This window comes from Mobula birostris, chromosome 13 (genome assembly GCF_030028105.1).
Source record: "Mobula birostris isolate sMobBir1 chromosome 13, sMobBir1.hap1, whole genome shotgun sequence".
In the NCBI taxonomy this organism is placed as follows: Eukaryota; Metazoa; Chordata; class Chondrichthyes; order Myliobatiformes; family Myliobatidae; genus Mobula; species Mobula birostris.
Window position 1 is genome coordinate 44,520,175 of NC_092382.1, and position 22,149 is coordinate 44,542,323.

The following is a 22,149-nucleotide window of genomic DNA, read 5'->3' on the forward strand; positions in this document are numbered from 1 at the left end:
CAGCCATAAAACCAGTATTAAAGTAGCAATATAACACATTTATGGATGATGCTTGGCCAAATTAGTTCAGAGCAATTATAGCTCTGGGGCAAAAGCTATTTTTCAGTCTGGAAGTGCGGGGCATAGAAAGTCTTATAATGTCTGCCAGATGGAAGAAGCTCAAACAGATGATTGCATGGGTGTGTATTGTCCTTACAGATGCTTGTAGCTTTCCTTAGGCAGCGAGAGCTGTAGGTGTTCTTCAGGGCTGGGAGCTGTGTCCCGATGATCTTCTGTGCACTAGAGATGACCCACGCAAGTGCTTTAGACCATCTTTCTTCAGCTTCCTGAGGAAAAACAAGGGACTAGGTTACGAATAGAAATAACAGGGTTTTGGAGTTCAGGGCTATCCAATGACAGAAATATTCTTCCTTGTGAGTCTGGAACAGAGATTTTCATGGTCTTTTGTTGGGGAGAGATGAGACAATGCGAATGGAGAGAGTGGGCCCTTTTTCTTTCTTTTTGTTTACTTCACTCGCCATATAGTCAAAGTAAGAATTATAAAACTCAATCATTTATTCACATCTTGTGTACCATTTGTTATATCAGGTTACTAATTTGTAACGGGTACATATCACGCAGCATCCACCCAAACAAGATTTCTTAAGTTTGGCCGGGCTGGGGGGCTATCACCCCCTATATTAAGCTGCTAGCCAAAGCGCGAGTTACATAAGGTTACATTACTGAGTGATTTGCTTCCCACATTCAGAGCAGGTGAACGGCCTCTCCTCAGTCTGAACTCAATGATGCACATTTGGTTGATTTGGCTGAGAGTATCTCTCCCTTTCTTTATTAATCTTTTTATTGATTTAAAAAGCACATATATACAAACACGAGAATTATGTCAAATATAAATATCAATAGCAATACAAACAGACATTATCAAGATCATACATAGTATTAAACTAATTAGTATATAATAAAAAAGGAAAACAGCTAATTCTCTTATCAATTCATAAAGAGAGAAAAAATGTTTAATTTTTTAAAATGAAAAGCAAAAGAAAACACCCACAGCTCTATATAAAAAAAAGGTGGTGGTGGGGGAGAAGGACTGGGCAGTCCATTCTGAGGACACGACCAATAAAAAGGAAAGAGTTCCTGATCAAATCTAAAACTTTGAAAATAAATAGTTGGAAGAGTTATAAATCAAATCAAATGAAAATATTGAATAAAAGGTCGCCAGATTTGCTCAAATTTAAAAGATGTATCAAGTGTCTGACTTCTTATTTTCTCTAAGCTTATACAGGACGTAATGGCGGAAAGCCAATAAAAGACAGTAGGTGGATTAGAATCCTTACACTTCAATAAAATGGTTCTCCTAGCCAATAAAGTTGAAAAGGCTATCATACATTGACTGGAAACAGGAATATTTCCTGCTTCTGATGGGATAATCCCAAAGATTGCCGTAGGTAAATTAGATTGTAGGTTCAGATCCAAGACTTTTGGTAGCATTTTAAAAATGTCTCTCCAAAAATTATCTAGCTTTACGCAAGACCAAAACATATGAGTTAAAGTGGCCACCTCAGTATTACATCTCTCACAAATAGGATTGATGTTGGAAAAAATACATGCTAGTTTATCCTTTGACATATGGGCCCGATGCATTACCTTGAATTGTATCAAGGAATGGCGGGCACAAATAGATGAGTTATTAACAAAATGAAAAAATTTACTCCATTGATTACCTAAAAATGACTCTTGAAATTTCAATTCCCAAGCATGTTTAATTTTATCATTAGGTATCATTCGTGAATTCAATAACCGTTTATAAATTATAGCTATCAACCCTTTTTGAAGTGGTTTAAGCTGAAAGAAAGCATCTGTCATATTAGTTGGATAAGTAGAAGGGTAATTTGTCAGCATACCACGTAAAAAAAAATCCTAATTTGTAAATATCTAAAAAAGTGTACATTAGATAAGTCATATTTATCCACTAACTGAGAAAAAGACACTAAACAATCCCCTAAAAACAAATCTGAAAAAGTTGTTATTCCCCTGGTTTTCCAAGTTAAAAAGGCCTTATCCAAAAGTTTAAAACAATAATTGAAATGGATATTACTAGAGAGAACAAAATTATTTAACTCAAAAAAATCTATGAAACCAAATCCAAATTCTTAATGTATGTTTAATAATGGGATAAAAGTCTTGTCTACTAATCTTAGAAAACAAAAAGGGAAGGGGAGCTCCCAGTAAAGAGGCCAAAGAGAACCCCTTTACTGAGTTTTCCTCCAAATCCAACCATGAAGGATATTCATGTATGTCTGAATAATGAATCCAAAAAGTAATATATTGAATATAATAATTCTAAAATTTGGCAAAGCCATACCACCATCCTTTTTTAATTTCTGCAATAAGGGTTTACTCAAGCTAGGATTTTTATTATTCCAAATATAAGATAAGATTATAGAGTCTATTCTGTCAAAAAACGTTTTAGGAACAAAGGAAGGAACAGCCTGAAATATATCTAAGAATTTCGGTAGAACTATCATTTTAATAGTATTAATTTGACCTATTAATGATAATGTCACAAGTGACCATTTAGAAAGCATTTGTTGAGTGTAATAAATTAATGGAAGAAAATTATATTTATACAGGTCCTTAAAATTTTTAGTAATTTTATTACCAAGTAAAGTAATTTTTTAGCAATACTAAAGGGTACTTGATGATATTGATCTGAGTAATTATTAATGGGAAATAACTCACTTTTACGTAAATTTAATTTATATCTAGAAAAACTACTGAATTCAGGAAATATAGATAACATAGAAGGAATAGATTTCCTAGGATCTAAAATATAAACTAACAGGTCACCTGCATACAACGAAGCCTTGTGTACTTTGTCCCCTCTCTTAATAACCTGAACAGTATTGGAATCTCTAACAGCAATAGCAAGGGGTTCTAAAGCCAAGTTAAATAATAAACCGCTAAGAGGACATCCCTGCTGAGTACCTCTGTTTAATCTAAAGTAAGGAGATTTTTGATTATTAGTTATAACCGCAGCCATAGGGACTTGATAGATCAATTTGATCCAGGAAATAAATCACAGTCCAGAATTAAATTTTCCAAAACCTCAAATAAGTAAGACCACTCCACCCTATCAAAGGCTTTCTCTGCATCAAGAGAAACAACACATTCAGATTCTTTAGATGGAGAAGAGTGAATAATGTTTAATAATCTTCAGATGTTAAAATGTGAATATCCATTTTTAATAAATCCAGTTTGATCATTGGAAACAACACTAGGTAAAATACTCTCAAGTCTGTTAGTCAAGATCTTAGAAAGAATTTTAAAATCCACGTTCAGTAGAGCTATTGGTCTGTAGGAAACACATTCAGATAAATCTTTTTCTTTTTTAGGAATTAATAAGATTGATGCTTCATAAAAAGTTTTCGGGAGATTCCCAGAGGATATAGGTTCAGTGAAAATTTGACATAAATGAGGTGTAAGTATTTCAGTGAAAGTCTTATAAAATTCCATTGTGTATCCATCTGGTCCCAGAGCCGTACCTGGTTGGGAAGAGGACATAGCCCTTGCTAGTTCCTCTTGTTTAATAGGTGCATCTAATGTATTCATATCTTGGATAGAAATTTTATGTATATTCAATTTTTGCAAAAAGTTATTCACAAAAGAAATATTGTCTGAAAATTCAGATTTATAAAGGTTAGAGTAGAAATCCATAAATACCTTATTAATTTCATAAGGAGCTACCATTTCAGTTCTATCAGGTCTTCGTATTTTCAGGATCTGTCTTCTAGCCATATTTGCTTTTAATTGACCAGCCAATAATTTGCCTGACCTGTCCCCATGTATATAAAATTGGCTTTTAGATTTAAGAAGTTGTTACTCAATGGGAAAGTCAAAAGCAAATCATGCTGTGTTTGGAGTTCCACCCTTTCCTTAAAGAGATCTTCACTAGGCATTACTGAATACACCTTATCTATTTCTTTAATCCTATTAGTAATCACTAAAAGTTCCGCCTTGGTTTTCCTTCTTAAACCTACTGAGTATGAAATCATCTGACCCTAAAAAAGATTTCATCGTATCCCAAATAACCAAATTTGACATTCCTTCAGTTGTATTTAATTCAAAAAATAGAGAAATTTGCTCTTTAATAAAATTTACAAAGGTTGAATCTTGTACCAATGCAACATTAAATCTCCACTGTGGTATCTTCAGAATATTATCAGAAAACATCGAAGTTAGTTTCATGGGGGCATGATCCGACAACGCAATAGCATCATATGCACAATCAGCGACAGAGGGCACCAATCGCGTGTCCAGCAAAATATAATCAATTCTTGAGTATTTATGGTATACATGTGGAAAAAAAAGAAAAATCCTTATCTTTAGGATGCCTAAATCTCCAAATATCGACCAAACCGCATTCTAATAAATAAGTATTAATACAAGTCACAGATTTATTAGGAAGTGACGAATTGGTGGACGATCTGTCAATCAACTGATTGAGACAGCCCATAATCAACTGATATTCCTTTAAATTCGGCAGCACAAAAGATAACTTCTTAAAAAATTCAGGGCCATCTATAATTAGGTGCATAAACACACACCAAACCCACTTCTGACCACATAACAGACCAGTAACAATTAAATATCTTCCAATTAAGTCAGTGACAGTATTAAAATGTACAAAATGGATTTTAGAATGAATACAAATAGATACCCCTCTTATTTTATTTACCGATAAAGAATGAAATAAGGTCCTTTCCAATACTTAAAAAAAACTATTTTCATCCTGTCTACGGATATGAGTCTCCTGCACAAAAACAATATCCTCTTAAAAATCTTTCTGTGCTTAATAGGTTGACTCATACCGTTCAGATTCCAAGATATTATACTAATTTTATTAAGATCCATATTTAAAGTGTAATTTAAAATTGTCTAAAGAAAGCTAATGCGCAGGCACAAACTAAATCTGAAGAAAGGACAAAGCATGACTTGATCAGAAAGAAAAGCAAGATAATTGACAAAAAAAACCTATCAGGATTGCCCAGTCCAAAAAAAAATTAATGTAGTAGATCCACCCCCCTCCCCCGGAAACTGTCCACTAGGCAGACAGCATGCTACTCAAACCCTTGGCCCCTGTCTCCAATTAGCAGCCACTGCTTACAAAGTAATACGTTACCATCACCAAACAGACACAACAAAGGGTACATAAAAAAAATAAACAAGTTCCAAATCTTTTCATATTATGTCTACCAATAGATAACACCTAACTAAAACAGCCATCTTAAATTCATTTAAAATACTTAACCATGTATTCAAAAAAAGATAAATCCAACCAACTAATATACTACAACTAATGTTAAAGACTGACAATTAAGTAAATAATAAGTAAAAAATAAGTAAATAAATATATAAAATCCAAAACTATATTAACTATTAAAGCAAACAACAGAAGATCTAAGTCAACCAAGTCCATGTCTGGGCACTCATAAAACGAGGAGCAGACTTTCATTGAAGCCATTACAAACAGCTCCCAGATAAGGATTAACTTTTGAAATTGTTTATGAAATAAGCTTAAACTCCTTTAAAATTTTCCAACCGTCTTCTGGGCAGTCAATCTGTTTTGGACGAGTGTTAGGTGGAGTAATTATCAGACAAGCCAAATAGCGCAGAGAGGAATGACAGTTAAATCTTAAAAAGTTCAGCCATGACTTCCCAATATTTGATTCTATCAGCATAAATCTCTGTGGTGAAATCTTCAACTATATGAATCTTTATATCGTTATAAATTAGCTCATCCCTTTTCCTTGCATCCTGAAGAATAGCTTCTTTGGTTGTAAAATAATGGAAAAACTATCACAGGACGTGGTTTCATTTTGGCTGAAGGCTTAGGACGTCGAATTCGGTGGGCTCTATCCAGTATCAGACAGGCTTCAAGAATGTCACTAAAAAGTAAATATAACACGTTCAAAAAGAACTTTAATGGCTTCTCTTCCCAAAGTCTGAGCAGGCGATTGGCCTCTATCCAGTGTGAACTTGCTGGTGTCTCTGCAGTTGAGATGACCGAGTAAATCCCTTCCCACACACTGAGCAGGTGAACGGCCGCTCCTCGAAGTGAACTGACTGGTGTGCCATGAGGGATGATGACTGAGTGAATCCCTTCCCACAGTCTGAGCAGGTGAATGGCCTCTCTCCAGTGTGAATTCGCTGATGTACCTTCAGATTAGATGAGCAAGTGAATCCCTTCCCACAGTCTGAGCAGGTGAACGGCTGCTCACTGGTGTGAACTCGCTGGTTAGCCAATAGGTCAGATGACCGAGTGAATCCTTCTCCACAAATTCAGCAGATGACCAGCCTCTGTGCAGTGTGAACCGACTGGTGTGTCCACAGGTGGGAAGACCAACTGAATCCCTTCTCACACACAGAACAGATGAACAGCCTTGCCCAGTGTGAACTTGCTGATGTACCTTCAGTTGAAATGACCGACTGAATCCCTGCCCACAGTCTGAGCAGGAGGAATGATCGAGTGAATCCCTTGCTCCACTTTTTCAGTATCTGGACAGAGACAGCAAAACTGGTGTGTTGTGTTCGAGATTCCCGTAGACAAATTCTTTGTCATTTTTAACCTGTAAAAAGATGTACAAAATCCATCAATGAGTGCAGGACAACATTTCAAATGAGTTGCAAATGGCATCTGGCATGAAGTTCAACTCAAGTTGGAGAGAGAAATCATCTTCTAACTATGCACAGTGCTGGTCTAGGACCATAACTAAATCATTATGCATAATGAATAGACCATAAGACAAAGGAGCAGAAGTCGGCCATTTGGCCCATCGAGTCTGCTCCGCCATTTTATCATGAGCTGATCCATTCTCCCATTTAGTCCCACTCCCCCGCCTTCTCACCATAACCTTTGATGTCCTGGCTACTCAGATACCTATCAATCTCTGCCTTAAATACACCCAATGACTTGGCCTCCACTGCTGCCCATGGCAACAAATTCCAGATTCACCACCCTCTGACTAAAAAAAATTCTTCGCATCTCTGTTCTGAAAGGGCGCCCTTCAATCCTTAAGTCATGCCCTCTCGTACTAGACTCCCCTATCATGGGAAACAACTTTGCCACATCCACTCTGTCCATGCCTTTTAACATTCGAAATGTTTCTCTGAGGTCTCCCCTCATTCTTCTAAACTCTAAGGAATACAGTCCAAGAGCGGACAAACGTTCCTCATATGTTAACCCTCTCATTCCCTGAATCATTCCAGTGAATCTTCTCTGTACCCTCTCCAACATCAGCACATCCTTTCTTAAATAAGGAGACCAAAACTGCCCACAGTACTACAAGTGAGGTCTCACCAGCACCTTATGGAGCCTCAACATCACATCCCTGCTCCTATACTCTATTCCTCTAGAAATGAATGCCAACATTGCATTCACCTTCTTCACCACCGACTCAACCTGGAGGTTAACCTTAAGGGTAGCCTGTACAAGGACTCCCAAGTCCCGTTGTATCTCAGAACTTTGAATTCTCTCCCCGTTTAAATAATAGTCTGCCCGTTTATTTCTTCTGCCAAAGTGCATAACCATACACTTTCCAACATTGTACTTTATTTGCCACTTCTTTGCCCATTCTTCCAATCTATCCAAGTCTCTCTGCAGACTCTCCGTTGCCTCTGCACTACCGGTCCCTCCACCTATCTTTGTATCATCAGCAAACTTAGCCACAAAGCCCTCTATTCCATAATCCAAATTATTGATGTACAATGTAAAAAGAAGCGGTCCCAACACGGACCCCTGTGGAACACCACTGGTAACCGCAGCCAACCAGAATAGGATCCCTTTATTCCCACTCTGTTTCCTACCAATCAGCCAACACTCTATCCACGTATGTAACTTTCCCGTAATTCCATGGGCTCTTATCTTAAGTAGCCTCATGTGTGGCACCTTGTCAAAGGCTTTCTGAAAATCCAAATATATGACCTCCACTGCATCTCCCTTGTGTAGCCTACTTGTAATTTCCTCAAAAAATTGTTATAGGTTTGTCAGGCAGGATTTTCCTTTAAGGAAGCCATGCTGAGTTCTGCCTATCTTGTCATATGCCTCCAGGTACTCTGTAACCTCATCCTTGACAACTGACTCCAACAACTCCCCAACCACCGATGTCAAACTAACAGGTGTATAATTTCCTTTTTGCTTCCTTGCCCCCTTCTTAAATAGCGGAGTGACATTTGCAATCTTCCAGTCCTCCGGAACCATGTCAGAATCTATCGACTTTTGAAAGATCATTGCTAATGCCTCCGCAATCTCCACAGCTACTTCCTTCAGAACACGCGGGTGCATTCCACCTGGTCCGGGAGATTTATATACCTTTAGACCATTCAGCTTCCTGAGTACTTTCTCTGTCGTAATTGTGACTGCGCACACTTCTCTTCCCTGCCACCCTTGAATGTCCAGTATACTGATGTCTTCCTCAGTGAAGACTGATGCAAAATACTCATTCGGTTCCTCCACCATCTCCTTATCTCCCATTACAATTTCTCCAGCATCATTTTCTATCGGTCCTATATCTACTATCACCTGTCTTTTACTCTTTATATACTTGAAAAAGCTTTCAGTATCATCTTTGATATTATTTGTTAGCTTCCTTTCATAGTTAATCTTTTCCCTCTTAATGACCTTCTTAGTATCCTTTTGTAAGCTTATAAAAACTTTCCAATCCTCTGTCTTCCCACTAATTTTTACTTCCTTGTATGCCCCCTCCATTGCTTTAACTTTGGCTTTGACTTCTCTTGTCAACCATTGTTGCTTCCTCTTTCCATTCCAAAATTTCTTTTTTGGAATATACCTGTCTTGCACCTTCCTCATTTCTCGCATAAACTTCAGCCACTGCTGCTCTGCCATCTTTCCCGCCAGTGTCCCTTTCCAGTCAACTTTAGCCAGTTCCTCTCTCATGTCACTGTAATTTCCTTTACTCCACTGAAATACCGACATATCAGATTTCGGCTTCTTTTTCAAATTTCACAGTGAACTCAATCATGTTATGATAACTGCCTCCTAAGGGTTCCTTCACCTCAATCTCTCCAATCACCTCCGGTTCATTACACAATACCCAATCCAGTACATCCGATCCCCTAGTGGGCTCAACAACAAGCTGTTCTAAAAAGCCATCTCGCAGACATTCTACAAATTCTCTCTCTTGAGATCCAGTGCCGACCTGATTTTCCCTATCCACTCGCATGTTAAAATCCCCAACAATTATCATAACACCGCCCTTCTGACAAGCCTTTTCTATTTCCTGTTGTAATTTCTAGTCCACATCACTGTAGCTGTTTGGAGGCCTATAAATAACTGCCATCAGGGTCCTTTTACCCCTGCGATTTCTTAGCTCAACCCATAAAGATTCTGCACCTTCCAATCATATACCACCTCTTTCTAATGATTTAATATCATTTCTTACCAATAAAGGCACGCCTCCCCCTCTGCCTACCTTCCTATCCTTCTGATACACCGTGTATCCTTGGACGTTCAGCTCCCAGAGACATGCATCCTTTAGCCATGTCTCTGTGATGGCCACAATATCATACCTGGTACTAGAATGACCAACAAATTCTCTGATGCTCCTCCTGTCTCTATAAGAATGGAGCATTTCTGTCATCTCCAGTCTGTGAACTGACTCAGTTTGATTCTCTCCATTGGTATTATTCCCTGTTTCCACTGAGCTGCATGGGTGCCTGGCCCCACAGTAACTGAAACACTCTCACACAAATAGCCGGCAGTGCATTCCATGCACCCAAGACTCGCTGTGTAAAAAAAAAACTTACCCCTGACATCCCCTTGGTATCTATTTCCAAGCACCTTAAAACTATGTCCCCTCGTTTTAGCAATTTCAGCCCTGGGAAAAAAACCTCTGGCTATCCACACGATCAATGCCCCTCATCATCTTATATACCTAAAAATGGCTCTAAAGATAAACAAGGAAATTATACATTGCTTTAAGGATTTGTTAGAAGTATACAAAATTATGAGGGTATAGATAGGGTAAATGCAAGCAGCTTTTTCCACTGAGGTTGGGTGGGATGACAACCAGAGGTCATGGGTAAGTGGGGAAGGTGAAAATTTAAGGGGAATATTTGGAAAAGCTCTGTACTGAAATGGTCATAAGAATGTGGAATGAGATGCCAGCACAAGTGGTAAATATGAGCTCAGTTTCACCACTTAAAATACATTTGGACGGGAGCCTGGATGGTAGGGGTATGGAGGGCAATGGTCCTTGTGCAGGTAGTTGCATTAGACAGCTTAAATGTTTTTTCGGCATTGATTAGTTGGGCCAAATACCCTGTTTCCGTACTGAACTTCTCCATGTTTCTATGGCAGACTTGTTTGGAAGGGAAAAGGTAAGAATGACAGTGGAGCAGCAATGGCTGGAGTTTCTGGGAGCAATTTGAGAGCTGAGTGATTGATACATCCCAAAGAAGTGGAAGCATTGGAAAGGCAGGAAGACGCAACCGTGGCTGAAATGAGAAGCCAAAGTCAACGTAAAATCCAAAGAGAGGGCAAACAAAAGAACAAAAACTATTGGGAAGCTTTTAGAAATCAACAGACGATGATATAAAAAGAAAGTCAGATGAGCTCAGGGCATGGAATTATGATATTGTAGTCATTAATGAGTCTTGATAGGACCCAACAGACTGAGCCATTTGGAGGAACAAAATATAAGGGGCCTCAATATCTCTTGAAGACCAAGGTTCCCTACACCAGTTACCTTTCAATTTTTATTTTTGCAGGCTCATACGAACTTTACACCCCAAAATTTCACTTCTGAATGCCTCCCACTTACCAAGTACCATTTCAAGTTCCAACTCCTTAAAGTATAGGATTACAAGCTGCAGCTGGATGCACATCTTGTAGGTGAGGGCATCAGAGACACTGGAGGTCTCCCCACCTTCCCATCAATGTCCCCCCTAATTTGTAATGACCAGTGTGCACATAAATCTTGTACTGTGCATTTTTTACCCAGTGACAAATTGAATTTTATATAGTGAGGTAGTCATTTTAACAGTTAGCAAATACTGTCGAAAAGAACTTTGATCTCCTCTGGGTTTGATCGAATTAATCTGCACTCTCACACAACCTATGTAGCAGGCCTGTAATGGGTAATGAAGGATTTTCTCACCAGAGCTTTTGCACATTTTCCATACGTGATTTGCTTCCTAAATTATGCTTCAAAAAGGCAGATTTCCAAATATCACTCAGGTAACACCAGTTTCTGTACTGTACATAAATATTTCCCCTGAACCCTCCCCCAGGTGACTGACGGTGGTGAACTCATTGATGGCAATACCGATGAATATGAAGGGAAGGGCTGTATTCTGTCTCGTTGGAGTCTGGCTCATTTGTGGTGTGAAAGCTACTTGTTGCCCAGGGCAAAATTGTTTGATGTCATTATGTACGCACAGAGAATAGGTCAAAAACTGCTGGAGGAACTCAGCAGGCCAGGCAGCATCTATGGAAAAGAGTACTAATGCTGAATTCATCCAGCATTTTCTGCGCGTTGCTTGAATTTCCAGCATCTGCAGATTTTCTCTTGTTTGTGATTGGAAGTAGAACAAAGGTGATTTTCTCACCTGCTGATGTAAAAGATTTTGTTCCCTTTCTCCGAGTTCCTAATCCTTGCATTTGGAAAGCTGGAGCTCAGCTATGTCTTGAGAGATCCATCGGTTCCCATTCCCTCATCAGCCGGAAGCTCCCCGGAACCCGTGTACGGATCGTGGGGCTGAGAGAGAGGGACGAGAGCAGGATTATGCCCGGATTGCTAGCCATGGAGTCCGCAGCTGACAGCAATTGACCCTCAGTAGGTGTTGGAAAACCGCCCGGAGAAATGCTCTTACCTGCAGTCGATTGTTTGAAGTCTTTTGTATACTGCGCGCATGCGCGATTTTCGGGACCGTCCGCAACCCTGACGCCTCCGCATTTGATCGGTGCTTCAGCGACGGCGAATATTTTAACACAGGGCTTTATGGGTAATCACGGTGCCATTAAAGATTACTGCCAGCCCTGGTTCCACATCCATACCTCTGTTTTTTTTGTGTGTAGAGAAAAATCAGCAGCTGTTTTAACGTAGAAGCCGGTTCCCATAAAATACATGCATTCTGTGTACCGAATGCCAAAGTACAATCCTCTTGCAAATGCAGATATAAAACACAAGAGATTCTGCAGTTGCTGGAAATACAGGGACGCTCCCACATAAAATGCTGGAGGAACTCTGCAGTTCAGGCAGCAACTAAGCAGAGAAGTACACAGTCTGGGCATGCTGAAGGGGCTCGGTCTAAACGTTGTTTATTTATTCCTCTCCACATTTGCTGCCTGATCTGTTGATTACCACCAGTAATTTGCAGAAATTACCACATTTTTTCGAACAACCAGTTTCCAAATGTTTCTGATTTTTCATATGTAGGCAGATTATGCTGGTCTGATTCCTATTCTTCCTCCTTATAAACTCCAGACCCCATCTCTCTCTCTCTGGAGCCTCAAAGCCCTGACTCAGGCTGGCAACTCCGGTTTCTGACTGCTCTATCAAACATTCACTTGCTAGTCTGCTGTCAGGCTTCAGAGGCACATTCCAACAACCCAGCTGTCTGAGGCAGAGTCCTTTGAAACTAGCTGGTGCATTCAGAATTGGCTTTTGTCAGCAGAAGGTAGATGATAATTACGCGTATGATCAGTGGTGACGTGCAGGGATCTGTTCTGTGATCCCCTGTTTTTAGTTTTTTAAATAGATGATTTGTTTGAGGAAGTGGAAGGGTGGAATTTGTAAGTTTGCAGATGATATGGAGATTGCTAGAGTTGTGGTTAATATAGAAGATTGTCGTAGCTTACAACAGGACATCGACAGGATGCGGAACAGGGATGAAAAGTGCCAGATGGGGTTCAACATGGAAAAGTGTAGAGTGATTCTCTTTGGAAGGATGAATTTGATGGTTCTTCCTCCCTCCACTGACCTGTATGTCACCCTTGGGCGAGGCATTGCTCCTACTTAGCACAACCCCTCCCGCCACCCCGATCAGGGTGATGTGAAGCCATGGGATCTTATGAGTAGCCAGCGCGTGTCACAAGTTCTGCTAATGTGTCCACTGACACCGGGCAGTCTGTCTCTGAAGAGTACTGATAACGGCTGTCTCTGACCAGTACTGATAACGGCTGTCTCTGAAGAGTACTGATAACGGCTGTTTCTGACCAGTACTGATAACGGCTGTCTCTGAAGAGTACTGATAACGGCTGTCTCTGACCAGTACTGATAACGGCTGTCTCTGAAGAGTACTGATAACGGCTGTCTCTGAACAGTACTGACAACGGCTGTCTCTGAAGAGTACTGATAATCCCAACATCTTGAAAAGACACTGCCCAGAAAGCAGCAATGGCAAACCACCGCAGTAGAAAAATTGCTGAGCAATCAGTCATGGAAAGGCCACAACCACCTACATCATGTGACACAGCACATGGCGAACGAACGGACAAATATAAACTGGGACCTGCTGACTGTAAGTGATTTAGATGTAGAATTTGTTAGGCGCATCTTAATGCAACATGTGTATTGTCCAACAAGCGGAAGGCCTGTACTGCATCGGGGGTTGGGTAAAGAGCCCAGCCAGCAGACTGAACAGTGAACAGAACACCTCCAAACCCTGTCACTATTTCCACCTTCCCACCTGCCCCCTCAGCTGGATCCACGTCTCACTCCCCAGCTCTTGCCCCATCCCCACCTCTCACCTCTCTTCTCTGACTATTTCCCATCCACTCTCAGTCCAGAGGGAGGGTCTCGGCCCGAAATGTTGACGGTCCATTTCCCTCCACAGATGCTGCCCGACCCACTGAGTTCCTCCGGCAGTTTGTTCTTTGGTCTGTATAACCCGTATTAGTGTGGGGAGCGGAATTTTACACCATATTCCCGGTACAATCTCAACAAAACACAAATAATTGTCACTTTTCCCGGACCATTGGCCCCGCTTGCAGGACAACAGTCTGCCGGTGTTTGCCCCCCAATGTGGTGAAGTCCACTGCTCGCCACCACTGTGGGCACAGACATTTCCACAGATGAGCCCCTCCTGCCCCCACCGGAACAAACATCCTGTCTGCCCCCTCTCTCACCATCTTCATCCTTCCAATAAAATCCTCCCCCTCCCATCTTCTGCTGGGATCCCTCCTTCCCACCCAGGGGAGCCAGAATCGCCAATGGGCCGAGTGGTCTCCTCCCACCTCTCAGTGAAGGATCAGGCTCCGGCCACAGAAGACACTTCACTAAATTTCTCCAAAAATGTACTTTATTCAGAAATACTACAAAATAAAGTTATTTACAAAAAAAAATTGTTGACTGAGTCTTTAGTCAATAGTTATTTACAATAAATCATGCATTGACTTTCAGTCCTTGTTCAAAATAAAGACGTTTACAATATATCATTCGTTGACTCTCAAACCTTAGTCAAAAATAAAACTTATTTACAATAAAAAGCCAGGCGTTGACTCTCATTCCTTTATCGAAGTTCCATTACAGTCAATACCTTTCTCCATTTCTAGCCACTCCTGTGACACGATGTTGATTCAACTATCCATACTGCTGATGAGGTGTACACTGCCCACCCGACCCTCCCACTCCCACAGGTGACGAATCTTAAACTGTGGCCCTTCCCCACCGGGCCCTTGCGGTGGCTGCACCGAGTTTCAGTGCGTCCCTCAGCACGTACTCCTGCAGCCGAGCATGTGTCAGTCGGCAGCATTCTCCCACGGACATCTCCATGTGCTGGTAGATCATCAAGTTTTGGGCCGACCAAAGAGCGTCTTTCACCGAGTTGATGTTCTGCCAGCAGCACCGGATGTTGGTCTCCCTGTGCATCCCCAAGAGCAGCCCATAAATCAGGGATCCTCGGTTACTCAGCTGTTGGGCATGAGTCTCAATACCGTCCCTTCCATCCTGCTCCACACCCTCTCTGTGAACTCAGTGTACAAGATGTGGTTCACAGACTCCTCCTCATTGCAGTCCTCCCATGGGCAACGGGGTGTGAAGACGACGTCCCGGGCGTACAGGAGGGCCCCTCTCACCGCCAGCCAGGCGAGGTCCTGGTGCCTGTTGGTGAGGTCTGGCGATGAGGCATTTTGCCAGATGAACTGGACGGTCTGCTCAGGGAACCACCCCACTGTGTCCATCACGTCCTTCTCCCGCAGGGCTTGCAGGACATTACGTGCTGACCACTGCCTGGTGGCCCTGTGGTCAAAGGCAGGGGACCCCAACCTTTCTGGCACCGCAGACCGGTTTAATATTGACAATATTCTTGCCGACCAGCCGGCCGGGGGCACCTCTGTGCGCGTGCATGATGTGTGCATGCGTGTATGTGGCGATTCTTTTCTACAAATCGTGTTTGGCGATTCTGTTCAGTGAAACTACACTGTACATACATTATTTCTACTTTATATAGGCTGTGTATTTATCATATCATTCCTGCTTTTACTATATGTTACTGTTATTTTAGGTTTTAAGTGTTATTTGGTATGATTTGTTAGGTTATTTTTTTGGGTCTGGAAACGCTCAAATTTTTTTTTCCATATAAATTAATGGTAATTGTTTCTTTGGCGTAAAGCATTTCGGCACGAAAAAGTATTTTATGTAATTCAAATACAATTCGCCCAAATAAAAGGCCACAAATTGGAAGTACAATCTGAGCTGTTTTTTCTCCAAACGATTTAGTAGGTAGATCTTGCCTTTCACTAGGTCGAGGTAGGGGATCTTGGGCTTAAAAAGGTTGGTGACCACTACTTTAAACCATCGCACATCCAACACAGCCATGGGCATTTCCCAAATATCACAAACCATTCAATAATAACCAGGGTTGAACCCTGCCCAAAATCTTCTTACTGCAGAACCAAAACGGTCTGTTCAATCACCAGACTTGCCGAGGTCAAAACACCATTAAATGAATTTGAGGTAAACTGCAGGGGAATGGGAGAAAAAAAATAAATTCAGCTGGAACCCCTACCACCTTCCCTTAGCATACACATCGAACAAATAGACCCATGGTCTGCAGCACTCCCATTGATTCAGATGTTGCTCTGAAGACCAAAGCTCTAGTTCCAAAGTTTCGGTGACATGCGGGGAAATGTTCAAGCTTGATGGGCAGCCTCCTCCCACATGGGCTAATGGATCTCAAAACTGTTTAACCGTATCCAACAAATGCTCACCATCAGATAGCATGGAGATGACTGCAGTTATTGAAGAATGTGCACATCTCAGCCTGTTACGTTGCTAGAAATGCTTTGCACACTGAGCAAAGAGAACAAAGATACAGAAACGATCACTGACTCAAGACCCATTCAGCTTTTCATTATTGTCAACTGGTACGAATATTGTTGCTGAGGGCTTGAGTATAGTTCTAAAAATAAAAGAGAAGTATAACATAGCAAAGACGAGTGGGAAGCCAGAGGATTGGGAAACGTTTAAAGAGCAACAGAAGGTAAATAAAAAGGCAATATGTGGAGGAAAAAAATGAGGTATGAAGGTAAACTAGCCAAGAATATAAAGGAGGATAGTAAAAAGCTTCTTTAGGTATGTGAAAAGGAAAAAAAAAGTAGTTAAGACCAAAATTGGGCCCTTGAAGACAGAAGCGGGTGAATTTATTATGGGGAACAAGGGAATGGCAGATGAGTTGAACAGGTACTTTGGATCTGTCTTCACTAGGGAAGACACAAACAATCTCCCAGATGTAATAGTGGCCAAAAGAACTAGGGTAATGGATGAATTGAAGGAAATTTATATTAGGCAAGAAATGATGTTGGACAGGCTGTTGGGTCTGAAAGCTGATAAGTCCCCAGGACCTGATGGTCTGCATCCCAGGGTACTTAAGGAGGTGGCTTTAGAAATCGTGGAAGCATTGGTAATCATTTTCCAATGTTCTATAGATTCAGGATCAGTTCCTGTGGATTGGAGGGTGGCTAATGTTGTCCCGTTCTTCAAGAAGGGAGGAAGAGAGAAAACAGGAAACTATAGACCGGTTAGTCTGATTTCGGTGGTGGAAAAGATGCTGGAGTCAACTATAAAAGATGAAATTACAACACATCTGGATAGTAGTAACAGGTTGGTCCGAGTCAGCATGGATTTACAAAGGGGAAATCGTGCTTGACTAATCTTCTGGAATTTTTTGAGGATGTAACTATGAAAATGGACAAGGGAGACAAGTGGATGTAGTGTACCTGGACTTTCAGAAAGCCTTTGATGAAATCCCACACAGGAGATTAGTGGGCAAAATTAGGGCACATGGTATTGGGGGCAGAGTACTGACATGAATTGAAAATTGGCTGGCTGACAGAAAACAAAGTAGTGATTAACGGGTCCCTTTCGGAATGGCAGGCGGTGACCAGTGGGGTACCACAGGGTTCAGTGCTGGGACCGCAGCTGTTTACAATATATATTAATGATTTAGATGAGGGAATTAAAAGTAACATTAGCAAATTTGCCGATGACACAAAGCTGGGTGGCAGTGTGAAATGTGAGGAGGATGTTATGAGAATGCAGGGTGACTTGGACAGGCTGGGTGATAGGGCAGATGCAGCTTAATGTGGATAAATGTGAGGTTAAACACTTTAGTGGTAAGAAAAGGAAGGCAGATTATTATCTAAATGGAGTCAAGTTAGGAAAAGGGGAAACACAACGAGATCTAGGTGTTGTTGTACATCAGTCACTGAGAGCAAGCACGCAAGTACAGCAGGCACTGACAAAAGCTAATAGCATGCTGGCCTTCATAACAAGGGGAATTGAGTATAAGAGCAACGAGGTCCTTCTGCAGCTCTACAGGGCCCTGGTGAGACCACACCTGGAGTACTGTGTGCAGTTTTGGTCTCCAATTTGAGGAAGGACATTCTTGCTATTGAGGGAATGCAGCGTAGGTTCACAAGGTTAATTCCCTGGATGGCGGGACTGTCATATGTTGAAAGATTGGAGCGGCTGGGTTTGCATACTCTGGAATTTAGAAGGCTGAGAGGGGATCTTATTGAAACATATAAGATTATTAAGGGATTGGACACGCTGCAGGCAGGAAGCATGTTCCCGCTGATGGGTGAGTCCAGAACCAGAGGCCACAGTTTAAGAATTAGAACAGAGTTGAGGAAAAATTTTTCCACCCAGAGAGTGGTGGACGTATGGAATGCTCTGCCCCAGAAGGCTGTGGAGGCCAAGTCTCTGGATGCTTTCAAGAAAGAGATGGATAGAGCTCTGAAAGATGGTGGAATCAAAGGGTATGGGGATAAGGCAGGAACTGGGTACTGATCGTGGATGATCAGCCATGATCACAGTGAATGGCGGTGCTGGCTCGAAGGGCCGAATGGCCTACTCCTGCACCTATTGTCTAAATGTCTCAAATGCTGTGTATAAGGCATAACGATACCCAATTTTTGTTCCATTACACAATAAAAGTGAAGAGATTTGCATCCTTATACCTTGGTCATCAAGTAACAGAGTCTCTGGCTTGATGTCCCTGTGTGTAATTCCATTGCTGTGAAGATATTCCTGAAAGTAGGCAAAGACAAATATAAATCAGGTATTCTGAATTTACATCTTTTTCTAATTCTCCAAGCCCACAAAATATCAATCGTAGAAATGGAACAGATTTCTGGCAGAATTAGTGACACTAATAAGTCAGATACAATTGCTGGACAATCGGTTCAGAGAATATTTTGTGACTTAATCTGGGTGCAGACTAGACTTCCAGTGCCGATATGAAAGTTGAGTATTAAGGCTGGCCTGGAAGAAAGATGAAACTTCTGAAGATGCTTTGGGAGGTCACCCATCCATGAACAGCATTTTACTGTCAAAGGGAACTATGGTGAGCTCCAAAATTGATCTCATTTGAAAATTGGGACAAAGCACTGTTAACCTCCTTACTGCTGGTTATAGTGCTAGTTCAATTCTGGCAGACAAAGCTCTTCGAGAGCAAACATGGGCAGGTCAATCCATCTATGATCATGCTCAGTAATGCACGTCGAAATAGAGAAAACTGCTGCTGCACGTCATAAACACTCACTTAAAACAAAGGGATAAATGATGAGGAGCACTTACCACTCCTGCTATCAGCTGCTGGAAAAACCCATCAGCATCTGCCTCGGGCATCCCCACGTCAGGCTCTGTGGGAAGGCAGATCACATTAATCAAAGGCTGAACTTGGGATCAGTTCGCAAATCATTAATATTGTCTGAAATTATGTCATTTTACATCATGTTCAAATTTAATCCCAAATCCCAGGCCTCATTTCACTCAGGTGCCCAAGTAGATGGATTCTCCAACGTGCCAATTGTACCCTATGATCAAATACAAAACAGTTGTGTACATTGCAAAACTTCTGAATGATCCATTGAGTTAAATGCATCAGAAACAGAGCATGAGCCAAATGGCTCTTCATCCCTGCTTCCCCATGCAATAAGATCATTATTGATCTGGTTTTGGCCTCAACACCACTTTCCAACTCTCCCTCTGCACCTGTAGATTTCCAAGTAGTTCATATGCCTACAATATATTGTATATTCTATGGGTCTACCATAACTCTTAACGCGGAGAATTCCAAAGGATCACAACCTGCAGAAGAAATTCGTCTTCATCTCCTGATCAATGGGAAACCAATTACTCAAACTATATCCCATTTTCTCGATATCCTCACTTGGAGAAACATCGTCTCAGCATCTTGTCTGACAACACCCTCAGAATCTTGCTTCAGTAAGATCACTTCTCATTGTTCCCTACACGCTCACCCCTCGCCCCCAAATGTGAATCCCCTGATTCAAGTATGTCCTTTATTAAAGACGAGATCTAAACTGTACACAGAACGCCAGGTGTTGTCTCACGAGCTCCCAATAAAGTTGCTACAAAATATCCTTACCCTTGTATTCCATAACCCTTACAATAAAGGCCAACATTCCATTGGCCTTTCTGCATATTTGTTTAACCTACACACCCTTTTTGTGTGCTAGAGATTGAGTTTGCACTGCAACATTCTCTAAACACCTCTCTATTTAACAATCAGGTTTTTCTTTCTTCTTTCCAGAGCAGGCAGGCAACTTCATATTTTGTTCTATATTATATTTCAAAGGCCACTTTCCTGCTCATCCACTTAACCTGTGCTCATCACGTTGCAGGCTCTTGTGTACTCTGCATCACCTGATAAGCCACTTATCTTTATATTTTCAACAAATTTGAGAACATACATCCGGTCTCCTCAGATTACAACCAATGCATCCACTATCTCTGATGCCACTCATTTGTAAAGATACAAATTTGTCCTGTTCTTTTTCACTGATAAAAATAAAAAAAAAATCCCTCTCCCTACAGACCTTTGCAATCTGTTATTACATTCATTATTTAGAATCTGTAACTTCTCATTCCCAATTTTACAATAAGCCTCAAAAACCAACATTACTTTTGGCTTTTTACTTGTATTTCGGTAAAAACCCCATCAATATTTTTAATAATTTTCTTATGTGTCCCACATTCTTTACAATTTTTGTGGCATACCTTGTAGTTTTAAACTTTCCCAGTCCTCTTGACTACCATCAATTAATTAATCCTCATTACAACGTATATTATTTCAAAGATATAGCATCCTAACTTCCTTGGGAATTCTCCACAGATGGTGCACCCTTCTCGTGGGGCGTTTCTTCCTCCAGACTTTTGCTGTAAGTTAAGAAATACCTCCTTAAATGAGTGCTTGCACTGACATCAGACGCTAGAGAGGGCGGGCGGAACAGTTCGACAGGACTATCAGCTGAGAGGAGGAGTATTCATACACACCAGGTCCGCCTCTCTCATTTGGTTGGTGAAATATCAGCTATTTTACACGATCAGCTATATTCCAAAAGAGCTTTCGCGACGAGGGAGAAAAAGACAACTTCTGTCAAAGATTGAGAGAAATTACACCAAACCTACTTCAAACGTTGGAGAGAAGTAGGATAAATCGGTGTCCTGCAGACAGTCGGTCTAACTTAATAGAGGGAAGACTAGCAGGATCCGAAAGGGTCCGGACAGTTGTGGGTATCGCTTCTCCGCTTTTTGGCTGCATCGTCGCAAAGTGACAAAGGCAGTGTACAGCTTGCCGCTTGCGTTTTTCTCCGACCTCGGAAACTGCAGAACCATGGCCGGCAAAAACCCCGAGGTTTTTATGGACATCTCTATTCAGGATAAACCCCAGGGTCGCCTAGTGATGGAGCTAAGACCAGATATTGTCCCAAAGACTGCAGAAAACTTCCGTGCATTATGCACAGGCGAGAAGGGTTTCGGTTACAAAGGCTCAACGTTCCACAGAATCATTCCTGGCTTCATGTGCCAGGGTGGCGACTTCACAAAACATAACGGCACTGGAGGCAAGTCCATCTATGGGGAGAAGTTTAAAGATGAGAATTTTCAGCTGAAGCACACGGGGCCAGGCATCCTGTCCATGGCCAATGCTGGACCAAATACAAATGGTTCACAGTTCTTCATATGCATCACAGGGAGCAGCTGGTTGGATGGGAAACATGTTGTCTTTGGATCTGTGGTAGAAGGAATGGATGTGGTAAGGAAGATGGAGAGATGTGGCACCATCAATGGAACACCAAAACCCACGGTTAAAATCACTGAGTGTGGGCAGTTGACCTAAAGTATTTGAATTTGGAATTGTACTGTTTAAATAAAGTGTGATTGTTTGGAACTCCAAAAAAAAAAAACACACAAAAAAACGTCCGGTGCTGCTGGCAGATCAGCTCGGTGAAAGGCGCTCTTTGGTCGGCCCGAAACTTGATGATCTACCAGATGTCCAGTGTAGACAGGAAAACCTGGATCAGGGGTCGATGGACCGGACCGTGAACTGGAATACCGTCTTTATGGACCGGACGATGACAACATATTTTGGTCTTGTTCTATACAGGAACAGTACTGGATGTCAGTTTTTTCGACAATTTCTAAAGCACTTAAAATTAATTTACAATTTAGCAAATTAACTGTGCTTTTTGGAATAATTCCTCAAAATATCCGTGATATCTCTATGTCTGACCATCATGTTATTGCATTTGTTACATTGATAGCTAGGAGGGTAATTTTGTTGAAGTGGAAGGATACATCAGCTCCCACTTTGTCACAATGG

The 22,149-nt window shown here is 41.4% G+C and overlaps 1 protein-coding gene across 1 annotated transcript; it reads left to right on the forward strand.

Moving 5' to 3' along the window:
• The first annotated feature begins 21,109 nt into the window (after positions 1-21,109).
• Positions 21,110-21,681, forward strand: LOC140207587 (peptidyl-prolyl cis-trans isomerase-like). Its single transcript, XM_072276134.1, has one exon. It carries the CDS (start codon positions 21,163-21,165, stop codon positions 21,664-21,666), a length of 504 nt encoding a protein of 167 aa, XP_072132235.1. The 5' UTR covers positions 21,110-21,162; the 3' UTR covers positions 21,667-21,681.
• The last annotated feature ends 468 nt before the right edge of the window (positions 21,682-22,149 follow it).